The following is a 27,703-nucleotide window of genomic DNA, read 5'->3' on the forward strand; positions in this document are numbered from 1 at the left end:
TTAGTGATGCAAAACTACCCAACCTAAAAAATAAGTCCCCCTCTGATTAAATACAACGCGTAACATAGCATGCAAAAGAATGCGCAATGTGGCATAAACAACATGAATGGATATATCATTATGTCACAATCTCATGAAGCTTTGGCAAGGTGGGGTCACACTACACAGAATTACGCATAGTTTCGCATGAAGTGAGACACTTCCCAAGTGCAGGCAGGAAGTTTCACAACAAGTTTTGCTGGCAAAATTCCCAGTTGTGAAACTACACGTAGTTTCGCGTAGTGTGACCGCGCCTTCTGCGAGCCACTGATTGGCTTTGTCAACTATGACAAAGAGATGAAACAAAGAAGCATTACATTTGACATCAAGTTGGTTGTGTAATATACAAACGCTTTCACTTATCTGAAGCTACAGATCATACTCTGCATACAAATGCGTGTATTCTCATATTCAAACATAGCAAGATACATGTATATTCATTTGCAGTTTTATTTCATTGCATATTACAGAAAGAAAACAAAGTACTAGAAGAGCACTTATCACATCACAAATGAAACAGGTGCATACCAGAAAAAAAAGTCTGCAAAGGCTTAGCGAAGTAGCATATAAATGAACTTTATATACAACTGTATTCAAAAATTTCTAGGAAGTAGTGATGGATAAATCTTCAGGAAAAAAAAAACAACTGTAAAACTAGAGTCAGAATAATCTCTCAGAATTATTTTCTCAAAGCATATTGATTTGTTTTGTTTGGTGCTTTTTCACCACAGAAATACCTATGAAAAAAATTATTTGATTTACATGATTTCAAAGGTGCATAAATGCTAATCATTCTAGGTAGGGGTGAGTGAACTTTCTCACTGCACAGAGATAGACAGGTACACATCAAAAAAGATAATTCTTGTTATCAGAGGTACATTTCTTACAAACCGAGTATCTTCACTGGCCAGAAAGGGTTGGGGTGGGACGACAGTTTTCAAAGGCACGGGAGTTTTGTCCTAAAAGACAAAGCCTACTTTACAGAGCATCCCTGTGCATCTAACATGTACCAACTTTTCTTCAGTTTTGATTCTGCACATGAACAACATCAGTTTCATAACTGCGAACAGTTCTATGTCTACATGTGGTTGGGTCAAAAGCTAAACTCCCTGTGTAGGTAGCTGCGGTCAGCAGTGGTCTACAAATCACTTGGCCAAATGTCTGAGCTGGGATGCGGCCATCGTCCACTTGTCCAGCCACTGCTGCATGCTGTGACCTTCGACCTTGAGCCACGGGGTCAGGTGCTGCGACGGCTGGTCCCACCTTGAATGTGGAGAAGAACAGAGGAATAAAGACTGTAATCACCACAGACAAACTCTCTGTGTACACTGTAAATTATATTTTGAGTGGCGGGTCGTAAGAGGGTAAATGAGAGAAGTGAATAGTAATGGAGAAAACTACAGTTGTGGGTTTGAGAGAAAAGTGGTTCCTACTTCACAAGCAATAACAACACACTGTATGTATGTATGCCAGTACATGCCATATTCAAGAGTGATGAATCCTGTTGAGTAACAAGGTAAATGTAGAATGCAAAAAGAACAAAACAGTCCTGAATACAATACATATGTTTATTCCATTTGACTGAAATTCACATTACCTTTTCTGTATGCCTTGTATAATATTGTTAATAGAGAATATATAGTAATTGATATATGAATTGATGTGTGGCATCAGCATGATAAGCACACAGTCATTATGGTGTAAATGTAAATTTCTGTAGAGATGTTTCTTGCACACATATCATGTTTTCTTCTTTTCTAAAAATCTTTATACACTGAAAAAATGAAGAAATGTTTCTCGTCGGTGCTTCATCTTGACACCACTCCACATCACTTGACTCTAATATGGATACACCTGTCTCCGCCCCTCCCAAAACCAAAGTTTGTCACCCCCACTACCATCACCACCAGGCCACCATTTCATGAAACTTGTTATCAATAACAAGTTACGATAGTTGATATAAGCTACTGAAATACTTGCATCTGATTGGCTGAGAGCAATTTGTCATAGATATGTGGTAGTTGTTACTGATAACAAAGTTTATGAAACGGGATCCAGGACTCACCAGGCCTCCACGTGCTCCCTGGCCTGCTCACAGCGCCTGATGGCCGAGGAGGACTCTACCAACCTCTGCTGCAGCACAGGATGAAGCCGCCTCAGCTGCTCCTCGTCGTGGGTCCCAACTTCCTGGCACAGACCTGCAAGGGGTCAGAGGTCAGAGGTCAGAGGTCATAGAAGGTTCGACTGACCCTCTTACCCTTGGTTATGGTCAATTTTAAAGACTTTATTGGCTATTTGTCGTGTCATATTCTCTGATAGAGGTGGAGAATGGCTCCATTTGCTCCTGCGACAATTGCTCCCATGAAATATCTGCATGCTAAGCCAAACATAAATTGAATCCTCAAATATAACCCTCACCCTAATCCTAATCCTCACATCAAACTAAACCTAAAATCCTATCACAACCCTAACCCTAAGTCTCTGGAGAACATATGACCAGAGCAATTGTTGCAGGAGCATCTATTGTAACACTGGGGAGGACACATATTTTGTTGGGAGTTGACCGAGAGAAAGGACAATGTGACAGAATAACTCTTTAAGTCTGATGGATTTCATTTCCATCGTGCCATCAAGACATAAATATCTTCATGCCAAGCCATTGAGTCTGGCTCCTACCTACCTAAAATTTTTACATTAGTTTAACAGGTAATGGTCATGAAACTTTTTGTAAAGGGGACAGAATAACTCTAATAGTGCGGTGGCATAGTGGATAAGACTCCCGACTCCCAATCGGAGGACCCGAGTTCGAATCCCGCCCAGTGCTTACGTCCTTGAACAAGATGTATTTACCCACTGTGTCCCTCTCGACCCAGGTGTATAAATGGGTACCTGGCCACGCTAGGGTTATAATAATAGCAGGGCCCTCTGGTAGAGCAGTGGTAACACTGAAGAGGCTACCCTGGGTAAATAAGACCTTATTATCATTATTGTCATTATTTAGGGCAATGGGGTACATTTAATCTTAGCTGGACATTAGTCAATTGAACAGTAAAAAGAAGAAGAACATAAACTTAAGAGACAGTATGAACAGATCTCTGCGGGAACCAAATTGGAAAGTCCACAGGTATCATCCATCAAGCAAGGCGTCTGCAACGAGCAGCGACAGAGTTGTAGAAGAACTGGGAGCAAATTGTTCATACTCTCAACTGAGTATACTGCATCATACCTTGGATGTGCTTGATGATGTCCTTGCCAGATTGGTCGTCGCCATAGCAACCGATGACTCCCTGGGAGTCGATGATACCTTGGATGTCTGTCATCTCAGTCTTGAGATCAGTCAGGTATGGAAGCAGACACTCTGGAGCCTGTGGATTGAGTACACATAGCCGTCAGAGTTTCTTTGAGTGCGTTTGAGCGCTCTCCTAAAGTGAACTGAACCATATGGAGCTCTCGAATGCTTTCAAAGTGTACCGTACTGAATTGGACCAAGCCAAAAGTGGACCACTTCCCGATGTGCTCAAAAAGGGTACCAAAAGCATACCAAAAGTTTGCATGTGAAGAATGCGTGTAACATGCACATACGTCATAATACAAAGAGTTCATTCTCTTTGTTCGGGACATCTGAAAGTAGTTTGAGCACACCAGGTGAATGACCCTCTTGCTTCAAAATATGTGACCCCCTCTAAAAATAACTTGTGAGGTGCGCTTTCTTAACAGAGCGCTCGAACGCTCAAAATTTGGCACATTTCAGTATGGTACGCTTTGGTGCACTTCCCTTCGGTTTGCTTTAGAGCGCTAAAATGCACCCTTTGTCATGGGCTAGTAGGAACACAGGCGCAAATCTCAAGACTTTTCAGATGACAAAACCAAATCTTGATATAGTGTAAAATGTATTACAAAAAATCCTCTATTTGCATTGAGTTTTGAAATCATACGAATCAAAATGTGTCTAGGTGTGTTAAAGATGGCTGCAATAAAAACAGATAAAAATCATGAAAACATAATGACAGGGTTTTCATCAGATTCAGACCTGATGTGCAAAAAATATGGCATGCCAAAGTTTGATATACAATCATTTTCACGATACAGTGATACTGGCAGCACTATGCAAATTTGATGATGCAATGCCTTGCCCTCCAAAGTCTCAGTACACACTAATCTTTAGGAAAATTCCTTCTTTGACATGACATCAAACATGAAAAATTGTGCCCTTTTCATCATAGCTTTGCTGTGCTGCAAATAATCTAGCAAAAGAAGTCTGTCGGGGGGGGGGGGGGGGGGGGAAGGGTTTTGGTAGTTAACAAAATTTTCCAGCAAAATTAGTCAATGATATGTTTTTCTTTCATACACAAGCTAATGGGAGAATTGGCAGTTGATGACATCATCACTTTAAAATGTCAAGTGAAATGACACTTATTTGTCATTTCTAGCAGGATTACATACTTCAGTCAAGGTGACGAGAAGAGTTTAGTGAAAGTGAGCAACTTGCCTTGGCATATAGGGTAGATTGAGGCAAGAGATGCTTGATTTATTTCATCTGTGTTTTATCTTGGTTCTTATCAATTTTTGAGCCTTTCTCTCATGGTGTGTGCATGGAGGAGTGTAAGTCATACAAATCGCTGATGACAACATTTCTCTGAGAGTTGCAGAGACTCCAACCCAAAGTACCTTCTGATCTGGAGATTCTCCCGCCTGAAACCCCTAGCAAACGGGAGACTCGAAGTTGGTGTGTGCGAAGCGCGAAATTCCCAGGGTTCTAGATGCTCTCTGATGCTATCTAAGGCTTATTTTTTCAACATACGATAGAAATATGTATGAAATCCTTTCCAACGGGAGACAAAGAGCCAGGGCGGGAGAAATTAAATCTCAAACGGGAGAACGGGAGATTTTGCAAAAATGGGTTTTCGGCGGGAGATCTCCCGTCGAAAACGGGAGAGTTGGAGTCTCTGGAGTTGAATGATGCAAACCTGCAAACTGAAATTTTCAGCTTATCAAAAACTGGGTAAATTAATAACTGGGAGAATACAATGCAGAAATACATGCAGGAACTTTCACCCATCTCCCTTACATTACTACAGTCGACTCCCGTTATAACAAAGTCCTTGGATGCAGCAGTCTTCTTTCGTTTTATCAAAATGTTATAACTGAACAAATAAATGATAAAAGACATAGAGCAGATACTGTTTCAGCCTGAAATTTTACTTCGCTGGAACCGGAATTTCATTATAACTGTGTTGGTTATAACAGGAGTGCACTGTATTAACAGGTGTCCCCACTAGAATAGGAACACAAAGTTGAATGAAGCTCCTCCTTCCTAAAAAACTAGGAATGTTCCTATCAAATGGGAACAGTTGGCAGGTATGAATGATGCCTCTCACCTTGTACATGGGGAAGCCCAAAGCCGTCAGTGCTTCCTGCAGGACTCCGCCCCCTGCTGCTGCTGATTGGTCAGCCAGTCTGTTGATTGACAGCTGATACACCGGGACAGTCTCTTCACTGCAAATCAAAGAAAGACACGACTCTTGCAGCTGGTGGTACTTCCCCTTGAGAATCGAAGATACTTGGTACTGATGAAGGCAATGCTAGATACATACAGTGGGTTCCCGTTATAACGAAGTCACTGGGACCGGCAGTTTTCTTTCGTTATATCGAAATTTTGTTATAACCGAAAAAATAAACAATAATAAACATAAAGAGGATAATGTTACGGGGTGAATTTCTATCTTGTTGTAACTGGAATGATAACTGTGTTTCTTACAATGGGAGTGCACTGTTTAAAAATTTCTATCTCTTTAGATCTCTCTTTTGGTACCTTTAAGTACCTACTTGTCATGCTAGCATGTATGAGCACAAAACAAAGCAAAAACACCTGGTATATACCTGTAGGACAATCATCTTGAGTCATGTTTCTAAACTAAAATATCTGTTGATAATCAAAACTTTGCTAATTGATGTTGCAAAGACAAGGCTTCAGAAGAGCAGAACACTGGGTAGCTTAAGAATAAACAAGTTAAAGGTAAGTTTAAAAGCAACACTGTCAGCAAGAAACAAAATCAACACACATGGCAACATTATCATACATACTGTTTAGTTTGCTTTTGAGACCTGCCAACTACGAACAAGTGCAAAAATTGTAAAAAGTTACACCAGTAGTCATCAGCAGCAGCATCAACACCAGCATCAACATCAAGACCCTAATCAAAAACACTACCACCATCATCACCCCTACCACCACCATCAACATCAACATCAACATCAACACCCCCATCAGCATCACCACTGCCAACATCAACACCATTACCATCACCATCACCACCACCACTACATACATCAACAGCATTACCACCACCATCGTCACTACCAACATCAACATCATTACCACTACCATTACCACTAACAACACCACTGCCATCATCAACATCATCTGAGTTGATTCTCTTTATACTCTGTGCTACAACAAATGAGATGGTGGACAACACGACCTTGGGTGTATGGGTTCTCACCTAGAGAGAGCAGTAACTTGCAGCAGGTGTAGCGGTAGACTGGCAAACTGCTCCACCTCCTTGCTCACACTATTGTGCAGCTTGGTTGTCATGGCGTCGGCTCCAGCCTTGTGAGAACACAGCTTGCTCTCCATGTACCTACCCAGCTGGTGAAACACAGAGGCGAGATTTTGTACAAAGTTACAAAAGAATGTTCTGAAGTCAGCAATCATCACTAAAATGCTTGTTTTTATGACCAATATTCATCACCACTGGTTACCGAGTGGTGGCACTAACAATTTTGTGCTGCAGTGTGCTATCACATGCAAGTATTGAAATGCAACAGCTAGTGGGATTAGATTACAATAAAAATCAAGACAATCCCTTTTGATTCAGATAAAAATTGAAATGAGCATGAAGTGTCATTAAATTTCATTCCAACTTTTCATTGTTGAATTTCTGTGCATATCAGCCATTTCTGGCACTGTATCATAAAGGCTGAGGGCACTCCAAGGCTGGAGTTGAAGATTGTCTGAAGGTTGAATAATGTTTAAAGGTTCTGCAGAAGGCATGAGTTTCAAACTTCAGTTCTACAATCAATGTGGAGCCATAAAAACAACAGAAATATCCCAGGCTCTTAATGTGTCTATGTTATGTTACACTGCTTATTATCACTGATACACAATTAGTATTAGAGCAATATAACACCACTGTGAACAGGAGGCAATACACACGAACTTGCAAACCTTGACCATATTTTGACACTGATGATGTTTTATCAGCCCTTTATGTGCCTACAGACAATATCTGCAATGTCGATTTGTTTTATGCAAATAGTGTTTTTTCTTTTCAACCTCATCATATCAGACCAGTGAAAACACTCGGAGGAATGACAAGGGTTTAACTTGTGAAGTCAAACACAGTTACAAGACTGCCAACAATCAGACAGTAACACCAGGGTCATTCTCAAAAAAACAATTAAGGAGATCCCCATGTGTGAAACTGCATCTCAATACTCAGAAGTCATCCTAAATCAGGTAGGCTAGACTTTTACATTTTCTTGTTGGGATATAAAGAGAGCAGTCTCTTTCACCCTCCACCCCCCTCCATCCTCCTGCAGTGGCAGGCAGGCTTAGAAGCAGTGAAATACAGGAAACCAAAGTTTGATATCGGAGGATGGTGAGAGAGAGAGAGAGAGAGAGAGAGGGACCTTCTTACCTCTTTCTGTTTCTCCTCCAGTTTCTTTGAGGCGTCCATATTCTGCCTGACGAGCACCTGAATAAGATTCTGTTTCTTATCCTGCAGAGGAAACCATAAAGTAACTGTATAACAACACTTACTTTTTCAGATGAAGCACAAGTACTCACATATCAAAAAAAAAGAAACCCACAAAAAATGAAAGACCTTAGGAAGGTGAAAATAAAAGGGTAAAATTCTGAATTTTATCCTCTAAAAGGGTAAAATTCTGAATAAAGTAAACAAGGTTATGAAACTCTTTTACCTTCCTTGGACACTGACTCAAAATGTCATTTATATTGGTTACAGGCACATTGCCAATGGTAAAAGCAGACTTACCTATTGCTTATGACTAACTACAAAATACACCATACGTTTTGCAAATTTGGACTTGTACAACAATTTCACAAGTGGTTGAAAGCCACAGTGATGCAATGAGAAAAAAAAAATTATATCTTTCCAGGAGATTTTCAACCTCACAAGCCTTATATATGAGAGGCAACATTTCGCAAGTTTATACGTTTGCAAAATAATGCTAATTATTCTGTGTATACAGCATGCTTGTTCAAGGGTCTAGTTGACCAGATTCGAGTTTTTCAACCATTTGTCTTCTTTGTCTATCAACTGCTTGAAAGAATGCACTACGCACTATAGCACAAGATTTCATTTCTTTCAAGCATGTTCTTTGGACTTTGTGAAACAAAAGTTTTGACTGTCCCCTAATCACAGCAGCAGGGCAAAATGAAACTGTTTCAAGAAGCTTTTCTTTCATTCAAGAATGTTACACAAAGCCTGATCTGGACTCCTATTTGTGATTTGAAAGGTGGTTAATTTCACAACAGAGCATGAACCAAAAGCGCATTATAGTTCTATGTAACATATTCTCTTTATACAGTGCACTCCCGTTATAACGAACACAATTATAACAAAATTCTTGTTACATGGGTACAACGAAATAAAAAACATTATCTGCTCTATGTTTTTTTAATTGTTCATTTGTTCGCTTATAACGAAATTTCAATTTAACGAAAGAAAACTGCAGTTCCCAATTAGAACAGGAGTCCACTGTAGTTAGGCTTACACTCAGTCCCTTGAAGTCTTGGATCTTCTTGTACTTGGTGTAGAGTATCTCCTTGGCCGTTCCCTTGGAGGCAGCCACCTCAGACAGGTCCTGCTTGAGGCTTCCCAAGCACTGGAGTGCTGCCTTGGAGGAGGTCAGCTCCATCTCTGTACTGAACAGTTTTCTGAGTAGGTAAATGAGACCATGTAATCATATGAGAGACAGAGATGGGCGGGCGCCTGCACAAAGTGTGCAACGTTCCATGGAAGTTTTGATATCAAGTGAACCTTACAGGAGCTAGGTCTACTGCAAAAGCAGAAAGTTTAATGAAACCAGCTTGAAAATATAAGCCTGCAAAGTTTTGGCTTGTTATATTTCATGTTTTGATTCCGCAGAGTTAAAAACACGCCAAATTTATCTTACCTGGCCGAGGAGCATGAAAACTGTCTGGTCTGAAAATTCACACTTTTGCAGTATTTTATGAGGTGCAAAAGGATACCCAAACTGAAGTGAGCAAACATCAATTATATTTGCACACAAAAATGTAGGTGCCCATCACTGCATTACTGTAGTAAAGGCACAAATATAAAAACAAGAGAACAGAAATCTGGACGATATTTGACTTTGGCATAAAATCAGGAAATTGACATTTGCTAGAAAATGAAATAAAAAGTTTGATATTGTACCAATCTCATGTCAAAAAGTATTTGAAATCGAAACTTATAGATTTATAAGGTAAAATAGACCACCAGCTTGGGGTGCACCGGGTGCGTGCCCCCTTTTATTTTAACAAAAGAAATACCCCCCCCCCCCCAAAAAAAAAAAAAAAAAACAAAAAAAAAAAAAATGCTGACCATCTCAATACATTGCGTTACTGTGGCTGGCTCTCTTAATGTTTATGGAGGAGAAATTAAGTGAGACAAATTATATTCCAGAGAAAAACTTCTGTGAGTATGGACAACTGAAAGATGGGAACAACAACTACAATCAGAGAGTTGATGTCCAGCTTTAATAATGATGAGAGGAAATAAACCATAAAAATTTCATACAGCAACACAGAGGAGGGCCACTACCCTATAAAATGAGAGCTACCTTCATCCACAGATAATGAATTATCATAATACCTTGCAAGGTCAAGCGCTCCGGGGTTACCGGCAAACATGGTGACCAGCTTGGCGTCCACCGATGCCGCCATCTTGGTCAGCTGCTTGTCCAGCCTCCAGGCACGGTTACGGCTCTTCTCCCCTTCCTTGAAGGTGTCAATGTGGGCTAGCTGCTTCTCCTTGAGGGGGAGAAATATAGTATGTCCAAAAAAAAAATTACAATCAGATTTTCGCACTGATAACACAGAATACGATCAAACTGTCTAAATGTTACTTCAGGGTCTTGAAATATCACATCTCAGCTCTATTTTGCAGAAAACCCCACTAAATTTGGTTAAGCGGTCACAGAGAAATGTGGATTGTTGTAAAGCATGTCATGAGTCTGATTCTTCCAAGTTTAGCACTGGGATGCTCTTGTGTGTGAATGCAATAGACAGAACTTGGAGGGAAGAGATTCCTGACATGCTCTACAAAATTCCTCATTTCTCTCTGACCACTAAAAAAAATTGAATGGGGTTTTCTGTGAGATGTGGGCAATGAGTTATAGTTTTGTACCCTGAAATTGTATTCAGATTGATTCACTATTTTTAAAGTTATTATTGCGGGGGTCCCGGTGTAATTTTTTTGGGGGGACATACGGTACGAGAGAAGTGTGAATTCACACCAGCACTCTCAGAGTGCTCCCCTAATTACAGTGGACTCCCATTGCAACAAAGTCCTCAAGACCAGCAATTTTCTATCGTTATATCAAAATTTCTTTATAGCCAAACAAATTAACAATAAAGAAACAGCGAAAAAATTGTGTTATGGTCTAAATTTTTATTTCGCTGTCCCCGGAATTTTGTTTTAACCGTGTTCGTTATAACGGGAGTGCACTGTACCTCCGCCAAGGAAGGAGATTATGTTTCCATTGCCGTTGGTTTAATTGCTTGTCTGTGTTCAAAATAACTCAAAAAGTTGTGATGAGATTTGGATGAAACTTGCAGGAAAAGTTGATACTGACACAAGGAACAGATAGTTAAATTTTGGTAGTGAACTGAGAATTTTTAAAGGGGAAGGCTAGTAACTGATCAGTGGGAATCAGTGGAAATGCTGGGAGACGATTGTTCCAATCCTTATGGGATTCATTCAAGAGTTCATTGTATATCTATTGTTGTGTGAAAATGATTTGCTTCGGAACGGTCTCATATTCAAGTAATGTGCAGATTAATGCTCCGTCACTGACCAGGGACGCTAACCTGGAAGCATTAAACTGCACATTACTTGAATATGAGACCATTCTGAAGCAAATCATTTTCACACAACAATAGATATACAGTGAACTCTTGAATGAATCCCATAAGCATTGGAACAATCATCTCCCAGCATTTCCACTGATTCCCACTGATCAGTTACTAGCCTTCCCCTTTAATGAACCTTTGAGGGATTTTTTAATATTTTGGCAGATAAGGTCAATAAACTTGGGAATTCAAGCTGCGCATATTTGAGGTTTGCATATATAGGCACTACAGCATGTGCTCTGCTCGGGCCAGGTGCTGCGCAGTTGGAAGCTGATGATGTAAACAAATGGCTTCTATACATGTATTGGGAAATTTGATTCTTAATATCTGTGCATGGGTGCTATAGAAATGAGGGTTGTGTTCTCAAAGTGCTTTTTCTAGTTAAGCAGGAATTGCAAACTTAGATGGTTGGTGTACCACCATGACAACTGTAACACAAGGTTTAGAGGTGCAGACCTCTGCCAAGCAGCTGATTTCCATCCATACACATATTTTGTGTTTCACAAAGAAGTTAAGTTGATCTTCAAAGACAGGATCAACTTAAAGTTATAGTATGCCACTAGTTTCCCTGACCAGTTTCCCTTCATGTTTTTAGAATCCACTTCAAATCACCAAAATTTACAGAAAAATTCCATTGTCCAACATTTCATTTTGTATGTCAATGGCAGCATGTATCAGTCTCCAAATTCATTTTCACATATTTTCCGGGTATTGGATGCTTGGAAATTTACCGGATGTCGGGACAGCTGGTCAATAGGCATCTCTTGCTCTAGTTTGTTAACAATGGCTACATGCAAAGACTCTTGCTACAAGTGCCTGATAACATGTTTGTCCCCATTATCAATTACCTCAATCATTTGGTGGACACTCCGTAAAGGGCTGGAGCTTGGAGAGGCTTCCATGGAGAGCAGCCTTGCCTCATACTTAAACCTTGGGAGTGAAGAATGGGAAACAGAGATGGTTGGGGGAGGGATAACACTTCGGACCCTCACAAACAACACTAGAAAATAGATTTGGATTTGTATTGTCTCGGCATATTCAACTTGCTTACCTTTGACAAAAAAAGTGTGGTGAGATAATGGTGCCATGCTCAACAGGAAACAAGGTATCATAATTGCAATAAAAAACTAAACAACTGAATCACGGAAGCGATTTATCACAAGGGGGGGGGGGCATTTAGTTATTGTTATGCTATAGAGTTTGATCTCCTTGATATTATGGTGTCAATTTTAAATAACCATGCATTTTCATTTTCAGTAAAATGTTCAAAATTCAAACCACAAGGGCACTGTTTCACCCCATACTTGGAATGCTTAAAGGACAAGTTCACCTTCATAAACATAAGGATTGAGAAAATGTAGCAATATTAGTAGAACACATCATTGAAAGTTTGAGGAAAATCAGACAATCCGTTCAAAAGTTATGAATTTTTGAAGTTTTTGTGCAGTACCCGCTGGATGAGAAGACTACTGCAGTGTATGAATAACTTAGATGTCACATGCGTACAACAATATAAGGAAAATATAAAGAGAATTTCACAAAATTCCATCTTTTGAAAAGAGTACACATTCCCCTGACTCGTTACCGATAAATGTTATGGGTAATATTACTCCCCCTGCCTTTAGAAAGAGGCAAGTCAATTGCTCTTTTATTATGCGAAAAAAGTGAAAATATGTTGAATTTTCTTTTATATTTTCTTTATACTGTTGTACGCATATGACTCACAAACTGTAGTAGTCTCCTCATCCAGCGGTTCCAACACAAAAATTAAAAAAATTAATAACTTTTGCATCGATTGTCCAATTTTCCTCAAACTTTCACTGATGTGTTCTACTAATATTGTTGCATTTTCTCAATCCTTATGTTTATGAAGGTGAACTTGTCCTTTAAAGGTACTAGCCCACATTTGTAAACCTCCAGCAATTGGTCTCATAGTTAGCATGGAGTTTGGGTATGATTGCAGTAACTCCTGTGCAAAATTTCGTTCCAATTAGTCCATTACTTTAATAAAAATAAATGAAAATGCACCGTATGCATGCGTATAACGCTCGCTAGCTCCGGTTCACGTACGTACTACATGCATGCGATACATGTGTAAGTTACATGTACGTAGCTAGCCCGCGCTCGTAATTCGATTTAGGGTCAGGTTGACCCGGTTTGAAAATTGATTTTAAAACGATGATTTTCTCTCTTTTATCGAATGGTATAGACAAAGAGCAACAGGCGAGTTATGTTACTGTTATAACTTGTACTTGAAGTCATATTGGACCTGTTTTATGCAGTTTTGATTTTCGTGGGTTTGCAAATGTGGGCTAATACCTTTAAAGTCTACCCACTTTTGATGAAATAATCTTTTTATTTCATGAAAACTGATTGTTTCGTTTTCATTTACGCTCAAGTCTTAGAACATGGGGGTGGCCCAGGAACACCTGGCGACAGACTGTGGAAAATGAAATGGCCAACCTCCACCAGACCTGGGGATCACTCCAGAGAATGGTCCAAGACAGACGGGAGTGGAGAGCTTTTGTTGCTGCCCTACATGCCAGACGGCATAAAGGGCAGTAAGTAAGTAACTTAGAACACGATAGCGCCCTTTTGGTACTCAGCTGATGGCATCTATGGACTGATGACATATTTCATGAACAAGTAGAGGGCAACTAAAAATACCTAAGCTCTTCAGGGAGACTGACTGTGTATATCATGCTTTGACGGAGGCGCGTGACCCACCTCAAATCCTCCGCATCCTTCTTGATGTCGATGTGGGAGGTTGCTTGTCTCAGGTCCCGACTGGTTTCCGCGGTGATGGTTGCGAGCGACTGCAAGACGTCTTGTGGCGAGTTCTCGCCGGTGACCTGCTCGATCTGCGTCCAGATTTTGTCCTTTGACCGTTGTCTGAATGGATGGGCGGAATATGATAACTGGACTCAGCAAGCAAACCAGAAACCTATACATGCAGAAATCTGGTCTTTTCTACTTTTAATAGCTACAATGTATGCACTATTCTATGAAATACCCTGTGACCAACTGCTAGAGCAAATCTCTGTCAGCTTTTTTTTTTTTGGGGGGGGGGGGGAGTGAAGAAGGAGAATATTCCCTCAAAACGATGCAGCTTGATTTTTTTTAAATAAAAGAAAAATAAGGAAAGACATGGGATTCCATAAGGGTTCAAACTCGTGACCTCCGCATTGCTAGACCAGTGCTCTACCCACTGAGCTATGGAAAAGTCCTAGTACTGTGTTCATCCCAGAACGAGATGGTAAGAGCACCAGTCAAGCAGCCCGTAGGTCTTGGGTTCAAATCCCACTGAAATCCTAATTTCTTTGTTCATTTTTTATATACATTATACAATGCATATATCTTTGGTCAGTTTCCGTAGCAACACCATCTGTTTGCATTTTATTACATTTGTGTGTGTGAGTGTGTGTGTGTGTGTGTGTGTGTGGGTAAACATTTCATATACAGTAAGTTTCACTATCAATATCTGGCTCTCGGGTGCAAAAAAAAAAGTTGAATCCATGATAAGCAAAAAGGGTCAAACTGTTGGATGTTCAATGGTAAGGCTACCTCTGAAAATTGCACACACATAAAATTACATTTTATCCTACACAGACAAATCATGCTAACATAATCTGGCCCTCACTCAACACAGTGTAATCTGACCATTAACAAATCAAGTACTGTATAAGCTGTTGTTTTTGCGTACAGATATTTTCGCAAATTAGAAGGTGACAGACATTTTTGCGAGATGTTGATTTCGCGAATTGACACAAACGCTATCTTGCATGTATACACTCTAGTGTATGGCGACATTTTCGCATGTTGCTAAATTCGCGATCCAACTGTGATTCGCGAAATTCGCGAAAATTAAACCCTCATGAAAATAACCACACAGTATTCAAAAGATTGCATTGTTGTTGTTGTTATGGCTTTTTTTGTGGGGGGGGGGGGGTGGGGGCTGGTGAATAAATGTTTCAAAGTATACAACCAGGACCGAATCTCAGGTTATGCTGCAAGTGTCTGAATTACACATTGTTTCCATGCTACAATCATGCTATACAAGTAGTTATATGCTAACAGTTTTGTTCTTGTCAACATCTATACATGCCCAAAGTTTATTTCACTGTTTACCAATGGAATAGTTTGCTATATAATTTTGAACTAAATTGGATTTGAATTGAATTTGTTTCTCATATTTTACAACAAATTGCAATACATATCACTTTCCAAAACAATATCAAAATCAAAGTACAACTTGAAACATAGAAACTAATTGTAATAGTAGATTCTGAAAGAACAAGTCCAGCTTCATAGACATGTTGATTGAGTGAATGCAGGAATATTAGCAGAACACATCAGTGAAGGTTTGGGGGAAAATCAGACAATCCATTCAAAAGTTACGAACTTTTAAAGTATCTGCACAGTTACTGCTGGATGAGAAGACTACTACAGTGTATGATGTCACGTGCGTATAACGGTAAAAGGAAAATATAAAGAGAATGTCACAACATTTTATTTTTTTCGGAAAAAGTGCTCATCTCCTTGACTCGTCACTGACCTGTATTAAAGGGACGCAGTCCTCACGAAATTGAAAAAAATATGTTGTTGTTGGTACCTCCAATGAACTACTTTCATCAAAAACAAACTTTCAAATCACCAAATAAGCTCGTACATTTCGGTTAAAAAAGTGTGACTCTGCAAATGAGCAAGTCTTGGCGGAGAGTCATATGTCATCGATGCACAACTCTTTCCAGCGGTGTTCTGCTCGTCATCCCTAGTTATTTATAAATACATGTTTGCTATTTATTTTTATATTAATTGTATATATAAATAAGCTTGAAATATTTCGTTTGAAATAATAAAACCACATATTGTCACATTTTATGAAAAAATCAGATATGATCATTTTGAACACTTAAATTGGTTTTCTGAGGCACGGCTGTCAACTTGAGAGTAGGGCATCAATGACGTTGCACCTTTTGTAGTCTGGTAGGAATGGGGGGTCCCCATGCACCCCCCGAACACATTTTTTTAACTTACTTTTTTGTAACCCTTAGGGTGTCTAGTTAATGATTTTTTTTTGTTCCCAAGAAAAAATCGTGTCCCATGGGGGTCATTGGCGGCCATCTTGGCAGCCATCTTGGATTTTCAGGGAAAATCATTATCTTCCATAACTTTTGAACTACACAGCATAAAATTATAAATAAAGCATTTCTTCAGGGTAAACGTGACACGAGGAATCGATTGCAATGGTTATTTACGTGATTAAAGCAAGTCTGAAACAAGAAAATCCTAAAAATATGCAAATTTCGGTGTCATTTTCACCGAAAAATACCTAAATAGTTTAACTTTTGAATTACACAACATACAGGGACAAATAAAACAGTAATTCAGAGTTAATATGGCATGAGGAATCGTTTGAGACAGTTATTTACATGATTAAAGCAAGTTACATACAAGAAAAGTCCAAACATGTGAGGAAAACCAGTGTCGTTTACCCTAGAAATATTCCCAAGTGAATACAATCTCATATCTCCTAAGAGTAAACTAACCTCTTTTTCTTAACAGTCTGGTAGGAATGGGGGGTGGGGGTCCCATGCACCCTCCTTTTTGTATCCCTTAGGGTGTCTATTTGATTCTTTTTGTCTCCAAGTGAAAATCGTGTCACATGGGGGATCATTGGCAGCCATCTTGGATTTGCGAGGAAAATCATTAATTTCTATAACTTTCTATAAGTTTCCAACATACAAGGACAAATAAATAATTTCTCCAGGGTAAATTTGGCATGAGGAATCGATTGACATTGTTATTTACATAATTAAAACAATTATGATACATGAAAAATCCAAACATGCGAATAATAAAACAGTGTTGTTTGCTCTGCCCAAATAGTCCATATACATACATGACAATTATATACCTCATATGATTGACTAACCACTAAAGTCTAGGAATGGGGGATCCTCATGCACCCTAAATTTTTGTATCCCTTCCAGGTGTCTATTAGATGATGATTTTTTTTTTTTGTTTCCAAGTAATAATCGTGTCGGAGGGGGGGGGGGGGGTCATTGGCGGCCATTTTTTATTTGAGAGGAAAATCAGTAAATTCTGTAACTTCAGGGTAACTGTGTCATGAGGAATCGATTGAGATGGTTATTTTTATGATTAAAGCAAGTTTGATACAAAAAGTCCAAAATACGAAAAATTTGGCGTCATTTACACCGTAGAGTACCCAAAATCCGTATACATACATGACAAACTACTTCACAAAAGTGACTTGGCACTTTGTCTTTAGATCATAGCTCAAATATGGTGTTTTGTTTATTAAAAAATATGCAACATGCAACTCCAAGCATTTTGACGCCTCACTTGTTGAAATCAAATGAAAAATGTAAGCACGATGGCAATTGATATGCAGATACCCCTAAAAAAGCAGATCGAAAGAGGTCAACATACAAATTTTGACCACATGTGAAAGTGACTAATCGACAAAATTCAAACCTAAAATGTAATTGAACACTTTTTGAGTGCATCTTCTATTTCATATAATTTTGTATTTGAAGAGTTTGAGTAAGTGTATTTTCATAAAGGAAATCACTGTACCAAAATGCTCTGTCGGTTTCACCAATTTAGGTGTCATATTGTTATCATTAAACTTATTTAAGATTAAGTTAAAAATGGTTCATTCAAACGTATTTGTTTAAAGCCTTCCTGTCTGAAAATAAACATATGAAAATCACTTGACAGTCAGAAATCCACTCTCTCTCTATGACTTTAATTTGTCTAACATATTCTTAATTCTCATCCTATGCAATTATACAAACCACAGATTCGGTAAGCGATAATATGTTAGCTTTGGGTTTTACACTTCTGGTAATTTACAGTCATCATCAAATCGATCATTGTAATCAATGTCTGGCTCCTCCTCTTCATCCTCCTCCGTCTACGGAGTAACTTTCTGAAGCAAGTCAATGAGGGAAGTGGGAAGGATAGGGCCACTTGACCACACCGGATCCATGATACCGAAGGCTGTCTTATGCCACCTTTGTCCAGGATTAAAGCGGTAGCGCACCAGAAGATTGGCTAGTCAGATCGCTTGAAGATGGCAAGGTGGTACCCATGGTTCACACATTGAAAGTGTGAAATAAGGTTGCCTCTGCCAGGTGGGAGCAAGGAGAAATCCACCTTGGATTTGGTCATCAGTTGCTCGCCCTCTCCCACCATCTGTTTCAGCATGATGCTGCGAACGCCATTATGATAGACTTCTCCCGGACCTCGCTATACATTTTAGGCATGTGAATGCTTCAATGTCATCTGTCACCTCTGGCTCCACAGACCACCCATCACCAAGAATTGTGAGGAAAAAACACTCAACTTGGCATATTGTAAAGTCATATTCTAATATTTTAGTAGTGTTTATTATGATATAATACTGAGCAACTTATTAGATTTCAGTAAAATACTTCTGAAATCACGAAATCAAACAACACTCACCTGAATGCTATGTGGTATATGGGGTGGCTTTTGTTGATTCTTTAGGGGTCCAACTTTTCCCAACCCATTAAGGCACTTTAATTGTTACATCTTCCCCGGTAGTCCAGGTATTTTGGTATACAGTATATGAGCTCCCGTTGATTCTATATAAATGCAAGTTAATTGACATTGACAACCTGGCAATACGTGACAGTCCGTTTATTAAGAAAAATACTACATTGTAGAATGGATTAAGCAAGGACCAAGGGGATCAAGGAAATGTGTGTCTGGATCCCTCACCAAAGCTACCTTGTACCTAAGTTTAGCAGCGCACTTGAGGTAGAGCACGACCCTGGTGTCCGTCTTCTTATACTGGTTAGACAGTCACTCATGGATATCGCGCCATTGTCTCTTGGAACATTATCATTGTGTAAACAAAAGGAATGTAACAGAAATCACATTCTCTGAAGCTTAAGTGATTCCTGTTACATTCTTTTTGTTCACCTAATTATTCATCCCAGGAGACAATAAGCTCTATCCATGAGCTGCCGTCTAACCAGGAGAAGGACACCAGGGTAGCGCTCTACCTCGAGTATTCCACTATTAAGGTTGGGTACAAAGCAGCTGTGGTAAGGACACCAGACACAGACATTTTCTGGATCTTCTTGCACCATGCTCACTCCGTCACCCTCACTATCCTCCATGATAAATGGACTGTCGAGCATTGCCAGATTGTGAATGTCGTTGAACTGGCATACTGAATCAAAGGGAGCGGGCTTCTGTACCACAATACTTGGACGACATGTGTTTACAGGGGAAGATGTAACAAGTGCCTTCAAGAGTAGGGGCGAAGTCGGACCCCTAAAGAATCTACAAAGCCACCCCATGTACCATACAGCATTCAGGAGAGAGTAGTATGACATTATAATCTCTGCAATATTTTACTGAAATGTGGTAAATTGTTCAATATTACATTATAATGAACACTGCAGAAATCTTACAACATGACTTTGAAATGTGCCAATGTTTTTTGTCCCCCACTTAAACCTTGGAGATGGGTGGTCTGTAGAGCCAATAAGAGGTGACAGAAGACATTGGAGCATTCACATGCCTAATGTATGACCACAAGAGGTGGAGAAGTCTATTTACAGCAGCATCATCCAAAGCAGATGATGGGAGAGGGCGAACAAATGACTACAAACTCCAATGTGGATTTCTTCATGCTCATATACACCTTGCAGTGACAACCTTATCCCACACATTAAATGTGTGACCCATCGCCTTGCCATCTTAAAGAGAGCTGACCAACCAATCTTCTGGTGCTCTGTATATGACTCCTTTGATTCTGGACAAGGATGGCAGAAGGTAGCCTTTGTTATGATGGAGCCAGTGTGGTCAAGTGGCCCTATCTTTCCGACTTCCCTCATTGACTTGCTTCAGAAAATTACTGAGGAAATGAAGGAGGATGAAGAAGAGGACCCAGACATTGATTACAATGATCGTTTTGATGATGACTACTGGTATAGAAATTAAAGAAGTGTGAAATTAAAACCTGATATATTGCATAACCGCTTCTGTGGTTTGTACAGTTACACAGGGTGAGCATTCAGAATACTTTTTAAGAAAAGTGAAGTCATATTGTGTTACTTTATATTTTTTCAATATACGTTAATTCCATACTTCATGAAAAGCATATACACATGTCACAAACGTTGAAATATATAGATGATGACTGGCGGCGGAGGGAACAACATACCCAATGTTCCACCCGAAGGGTTTGAAATGCTATTGAGGGAGGTTATAAGTGCGCTGCGGTCCTAGGCCTTAATTCTGTCATTTGTCACGTGGAAATGTTTTCCCATGGGAGAACATTACAAGAATGTTCGCCCATGGGCCAACATAACGAATCTACTTCCATCACGTGACTGTGTTCAGCCAATCACTAATCGGTATGTGACTAACCCTTTCAAAATATCATTATGTCTTTTGATAATAGCTTGAATATTGCGTCTTATATCAGACAACTTTTAACAGAATTCGAAAGGAAACTTAATTCCAATCAATGTGAACTTGAATTGAATGCATACAGGATGTAAGCACAAAAGCGATTCACATGCAAATATTTCTAAATTAAAGTAGCAGCAATCCACATTGATATACAGTCCCTATTCACAGGCTAGATTTCCGGCTGTCAAATGAAATGTTTCTCTTTTTGTTTTCGGACAATAAACTTTAAACAAATACATTTGAATGAACTGCTTTTTTTAACTTGAGAATAAATGAAACCATTTTGGCATCTAAATTTTTTTAAATCGGCTCGACATTTTGACACAGTGATTGTTTCCTTGAATATATCCCAACTCAAACTCGTTTTAAATATAAAATGAAACGAAATTGAACGTGCACAAAGAGTGTTAAATTTCAGTTCAAGTTTTATCTTTGTCAATTAGTCACTTTTAAGTGTTGTGATCAACATTATTCTCATGTGTCACCTCTTTTTAAGGGTATTTGCATATGAATTACCACAGTGCTTACATTCTTATTCTATTTCACCAAGTGAGGGGTGACAATGCTTGAAATTAATTTTCTCTTCAGATTCTATTTAATGTTTTTGATACAAAACAAAAAAGGCCTATTTGGGCAATGATCTAAAGACAGAGTTGTTAGTCACTTTTGTGAGGTATGCAATTTGTCATGTATGTAGCATGAAATATTTGGGCCATTTCCAGAGTAACAGCACTTAATTTTTCAGTTTTGGGACATTTCTTGTGTCAAATTTGCTTTCATTATGTAAATGACAATCTCAATTGATTCCTCATGCTGTGTTTCGTCTGAAGAAATGTTTTATTTGTCCCTGTATGTTGTGTATAGTTCAAAAGTTGAACTATTTGGGTACTTTTCAGTGTAACCGATACAGAATTTATTATATTTGGGACTTTTCTTGTATCGAGCATTTTTTAATCATGTAAATAACCATCTCAATCGATTTCTCATGTCACATATACCCTGAAAAAATGTTTTATTTTTCCTTGCATGTTGGAAACTTCAAAAGTTATAGAAACTAATGATTTTCCTCGCAAATCCAAGATGGCTGCCAATGACCCCCATGTGACACGATTTTCACTTGGAGACAAAAAAAAAATCAAATAGACACCCTAAGGGATACAAAAATGAGGGTGCACGGGACCCCCCCCCCCCCTTTCCTACCAGACTGTTAAGAAAAAGAGGTAAGTTTACTCTTAGGAGGTATGAGATTGTCATGTATATATGTATATAGACTACTTGGGAATATTTCTAGAGTAAACAACACTGGTTTTCCTCGCATGTTTGGACTTTTCTTGTATGTAGCTTGCTTTAATCATGTAAATAACTCTCTCAAACGATTCCTCATGCCGTATTAACTCTGAATTACTGTTTTATTTGTCCCTGTATGTTGTGTAATTCAAAAGTTAAACTAATTGGGTAGTTTTCGGTGAAAATGACACCGAAATTTGCATGTTTTTAGGCTTTTCTTGTTTCAGACTTGCTTTAATCATGTAAATAACCATTGCAATCGATTCCTCGTGTCATGTTTACCCTGCAGAAATGCTTTATTTATAATTATATGCTGTGTAGTTCAAAAGTTATGGAAGATAATGATTTTCCCTGAAAATCCAAGATGGCTGCCAAGATGGCCGCCAATGACCCCCATGGGACACGATTTTTTCTTGGGAACAAAAAAATTCATTAACTAGACACCCTAAGGGTTACAAAAAAGTAAGTTAAAAAAATGTGTTCGGGGGTGCATGGGGACCCCCCATTCCTACCAGACTATTGGCAGGCTCTTACACGATCGCTTGCAGGAATTGTTTTTTAAAAATTGCGTACGGAGACAATTTTTAATGTCCACGCGTATAAATTGGTGAAAGGTTATTTTTTACTCTTCTTCATTATCAGTACAGTGAAAATCTCAGGACTGCTTCCCTTTAAGGGTAATACTATTCCCTCTTGCCTTCTGAAGAGGAAAGTCAAGTGTCCTTTTATCATGCGAGAAAAGTGAAATTATATTGAATTTTCTTTAAATTGTCGTACACATGTGACATCACAAGCTGTATTAGTCTTCTCATCCAGCAGTGACTAAGCAGAAACTTCAAAAAGTCATAACCTTCAATCGGATTGTCTGTTGTTCTATTGATATTGCTGCATTCACTCAATCTACATATCTATGAAGGTGAATTTGTCCATTCAAATACATCACATCTCGAGAGCAACATACTTGTACCTCTAAACTAGTACAAGTCAGCAAAGCAGATTTCAAATCACATAACTGTCATGAAAGAAAACAAAGTGGTTTTGCTCAGCATTTCATCTTCAAATACTTACATTGCCTGCTGATCATGACTAAAGTCTCCTTGTAGCAGCTGTGTCAAAAAGGACTGGATTTCACCACAAGTCTCTCGCACAGTTTTCTGAAGAATAAACAAAGTGGGCACATCGTGTATAATAAGAAATGTATGAATGCATAATAAGAAATATATATATATATATATATATATATATAGCGGTAGAAGAAGTGGAAGTTCTTACCAATTTTTCCTATTAAAGTGAAAACTAAGTTTCGGTAAGTGCTTGAGAACCCGTCTAGCACCATTTCATTTTTGCTTGCAATATATCGAAAGAGTCCACTAAGAAACTTACCTGGCTGACGCGGTTTGCCGGAATGATGAGTCGTTTTGGAGTATTTTGAGAAAAATGATAATAGTAGGAAAACCGACTTTTATTCCAGAAGGCTCCAGACTAACTCGGTCTCGGGAAAAATTTGACCCTACTTCAGACAATTCACACGCAGTAAGTGATCGCCACATTCTACTGGCCACTGCATAATACCAAATGAGGCCTAACTGAATGGACTGGAAAGTGCGTGCTAACGTAATCCTGTACAAAACAAAACAAAAATGACAGCGCGCGGTCCTCAGTTGCTGAGACGCGCGGTCTTTGGAGTTTTTGTTGTTGTTTATCAAGCGCCTTTGGTTGTTTTAGAGGTGCTTGATAGGCGCACACTAATTTTGCATGCGCGCAAAAGAGGTTTTTGATGCGCGCGTTGTAACAGCTCGGACCATTACTGCGAGTTCGAGTAGGCCCAGAACACGAAGCGCAAGTTTATACAGGCCGCTCCCATAGGACAACACTGTACAATCAGAGGGACAACCATTACAACTCATCCCGCCGTCAAAGCCGGAGCCGAGTTATCCCCGAGTCCGAGTTTAGCCTGACCCCGTTCGGGTAAGCACTGAGACTGAACCTTTTTGGTTAATATTTCGCATTTTTGTCGTTACCCATCAAATATCTTGTAATAACATCGTTATCCTGCACATTTTCTAAGCATACGTTCACATTTGGGAGCGAAATTTGACAACTTTTGCAGGCATACCAGAACTTTGTTTGGGCTTTAACGCTTCTCTGAGTGGGAGTGTTGAATACATGAACTTCCTATCTTACATGCGATTTCGTAAGCTTTGGTTACGGTTATTCTGCAATGTTATTAGCCATCATCCAATCTGGTTAACATTATGAAAAATGTGAAAGCTACATTGTATGAATCAGAGGTCAAGTTCATTTTTTGCAGCTTTTGAGGCATCAAAGCAAAGATCTACTGTAAACGTGGAAATTTTCGCGGTACATTAATTTTCGCGGATTTCGCGCTACGTTCGGCTAGCGCGAATTCAAAAATGCGCGAATATATCTTCGCAATTTTCAATGCACATTTTGAACGGCCTGAATTGTGTGCGCTTCGTCGATGATACAGCTACGTAGTACAGACATGTTTACGCATATAGCAGTATCATCGCACGCACCGCACGCACCGAGCCCTTGGCCGATTGGTGTGCTACATCCCCGCGACTACAGTACTAGTACTAGTACTACTAACAGTACATGTATCGAGTAAAACACACATGTACTACGTAATTGAGCGCTTGTACTCGCACTCGCGCCGCTCGCTACATCGCTTATCGTACGCTGGCATCGCTGGATGAAAACAGAGATTGTGTATTAACCCGCTGCGGAGCGCGAATTTAAGAACCCGCGAATATGTTTTCGAGCCGCTCAGCGCGAAAAATTAATCGCGCGAAAATATTGACGTTTACAGTATACAATTGCTGTCATTTTGATTTCTTCAGAATCTAGTTAGAAATAGAAACATTCAAGCTATCTGATTCTTCAGTCAGCTCAGGCCAAAATACGTGTTCTATAATCTTTGCAGCCTGAGGCCCATTGCATAAAAGTTACAGTTACTGGGAACTTTGCCATCTAATGGTAACTTCCATGGAATTCTTGATTTCTTGTGTAAAATGGACCCGTTGCATAAAGTTACAATTAAGGTAACTTTGCCATCCAATGGTAACTTCCATGGAATTCTTGATTTTGATTGGCTGTTGAGTATTGTTACCATGGTAGTTACCATTTGATGGCAAAGTAACCATAATTGTAACTTTTATGCAACAGGCCCCATTTGTCAATGTAATAGTCCTGGTTTTTTACCTTCCTCAGGCAAGGAGGTGCTAGAGAAGGAGACACAACTACTGCTCTCCTTTGAAGTCATGCGCGGCACCGCCGAGAAGTTATGCGTTCAACTACAGGTGTTACCCGTGTGCTTTGACAAAAGAGAGCATCAATAATCGGGACTAGCGCTCTCACATCTAGAAATACTTGCCCCTACTGCAATGCGCTCTCTCTTTCAATGTGATGGCAACAATAAATTTGTGTTCCTTGAATTGGAGCAGCGAATCAATATGCAGTGTAAAACTGACAATTTTAACAGCAAATAGTTAAAAAGCACACTGGAACACGCTTTAATGGAATACTTTATTTGAAAGATCAAAATATACCAGTTTAAAAGGCAGAAAACTAACATGCAGAAATGTGCGCATTATAGAAAAATATTAGGTTTTTAAGAGGGCCTAATTTTCATTTCATTTTGATTTGCGCATTACGAAGAAACTAGAAATACATGTTCATAACATTAAATTCTTTACTAAACTATTCTAAATCAATTCGAGTATTTCATTTAATATTTTATGGTGAAATAAAGCTTGTAATTCAACGAAAGGTGAAATGCGTTCGTCGTCTCCGAACTTCGACTTGCAATAAGAGTGGTGGCGAGCATGACTTCAAAGTGTAGTGGAATGCTAGACATCCCTTTGTAACGCCTTGAACCCAAACATGTGTATGCATGAATTACGAAGAGTTGCCACTCCATCTCTGTAACACCTCCCTGCCTTAGGTTTCTATCTAATATTGAGTGAAACAAATGGTAAAATGACCTCAACTCGATCTACTGCGTTCGGTTGAGAGGAAGATTAACAGGGTTTTGCTAAAGCGGGGTTCCCACTTTCACGATTGGCGCCACGATTGAAATCGTGGTCTTAATCGTGCAGCAAGCGTGATGGTCTTATCAGATTGTATCAGATCTTAAGGTCAATCGTGGCAATCGCGTTAATCGTAGGAAAATTTTGGACGGTTCAAAAATTCTCTACGATTAACACGATTAGTTTTTGATCATGATCATCGCATCAGATCGTCTAGGATCGTATCCAAAGGCAGCAAATCTCTTCTAATCGTGCTTCTTAATCGTGTTGATCGGGATCAACCTTTTCACTTCACTTCTGCTTATTAATATTATTTTTTTGCCCACTTGCCCTTATTTTACTCATAAATTGATTTATTTTGTATTCTGATAGGTGGTAGCCTCCATCTTTAGATTATTCTTTCCAAACGGTAAATTGTATGACGGTGTGGGGTTTGATTGTCGTAATTTTGAAGGTACATTATCAAAATCTTTTTTTTTATGATTTCATAAAATGAAAGTTGTATTACAGATTTTTAGATGTTTTCATACATTACGTTAATGATGTTTTCATTAATGAGTTGCTATTACCATTATACAGACACACAAAACAGGATATGGGATAACTTTTGTAACGAAAACAAAAAATGAGCAAAAATAAAATGGCAATTGTATGTCTAATGAATCGTGCTTGAATGGGTACATATCAAAGGCAAAGGGTTATTTTTTAAAAGTATATTACAGAGGGTTTTTTGGGGGGTGCACTATCCTGCTGTTTGTGTATTGTACATAGTAATTAAGAGTTGCTGTTTCATCAGCCATCGTTTGACCCCTTTACATCTATTTTGGCACTTTTCAATGTCTTTTTTTGTATGTTTGGTAGAGTATAATTTTAGAGGAAAATGGTTATTTACAACTCTCATTATTACTGCAAAAATTAATGTAAAAGTGACCATTGTCGTGGTTGTGAGATCACTTGTATGATTACGACAATGAAGATCACTCTTATCATTTTTCACAGTAAGTTATTTAATAAGTGTAGCAATATACCCCTGCGAAATAATTTTGCGTAAAACCTCCTTTTTTGTTAAAAAGTGACATCATCTTGATTAGGGAGTCACTTTTCTGTTATGTGTGTGTATCAGTTATCAGTATCAGTGAAACAGTAAGTCAAGCCGAATAAACCAAACTTTTAATAACCCATGAGATAACGGCATTTTGAAATAAAAAGGCATATGATACATACACTTTGCGAATATGAAATCGAACACATAAGCAATGCTATCCATTCGGCCAACTTTCTTATATCGAGCGTATATAACACATAATACTATGTTACATAACATTCCAAATGATCCCATCCTCTTTCTTAGCTTCCATTTCATCATGTAATTATTTTCTTCATGTATTGGAGAGAAAGGTCATTTTTGTCTTGCTGTTTTTATTTTTTCTGGGAAAGAGGGGCAATCATCTGATCTGGGATGTATTTGGGTTCGTTATTTCATTTTTTTTTTTGTGAGGGGTAGGGTGAGCATATTGACTTAATAATCTATTAATTTCTTTACGTTTAATATTAGACGAGGGGATATCTGAGGTTATGGCTGGCCTGGGTGCAACTTTCTCTCTGATAACATAATCGTCATTAGCAATACTGCAAAGGTTACGTTGTCATCATCGTCAACCTGTCAAGCCTTGCCATCATCAGTGGT

The 27,703-nt window shown here is 38.9% G+C and overlaps 1 protein-coding gene across 1 annotated transcript in view; it reads right to left on the minus strand.

Moving 5' to 3' along the window:
- Positions 1-1,184: 1,184 nt before the first annotated feature.
- LOC139713491 (uncharacterized) overlaps positions 1,185-27,703 on the minus strand; it is a 54,292-nt gene continuing 27,773 nt past the window's right edge. Inside the window, exons 7-17 of the mRNA XM_071625218.1 lie at positions 23,033-23,118; positions 13,928-14,092; positions 12,049-12,130; positions 9,942-10,099; positions 8,839-9,001; positions 7,740-7,820; positions 6,543-6,688; positions 5,418-5,535; positions 3,266-3,404; positions 2,105-2,237; positions 1,185-1,302 (exon numbers count right to left, since the gene is read on the minus strand). Of these exons, the coding sequence (XP_071481319.1) occupies positions 1,185-1,302; positions 2,105-2,237; positions 3,266-3,404; positions 5,418-5,535; positions 6,543-6,688; positions 7,740-7,820; positions 8,839-9,001; positions 9,942-10,099; positions 12,049-12,130; positions 13,928-14,092; positions 23,033-23,118 (1,389 nt within the window). The remainder of the gene's footprint in view (positions 1,303-2,104; positions 2,238-3,265; positions 3,405-5,417; positions 5,536-6,542; positions 6,689-7,739; positions 7,821-8,838; positions 9,002-9,941; positions 10,100-12,048; positions 12,131-13,927; positions 14,093-23,032; positions 23,119-27,703) is intronic.

Source organism: Diadema antillarum, unplaced genomic scaffold, assembly GCF_040938485.1.
Source record: "Diadema antillarum isolate AM-2024a unplaced genomic scaffold, OU_Dant_1.0 seq00001985_RagTag, whole genome shotgun sequence".
Classification (NCBI taxonomy): domain Eukaryota; kingdom Metazoa; phylum Echinodermata; class Echinoidea; order Diadematoida; family Diadematidae; genus Diadema; species Diadema antillarum.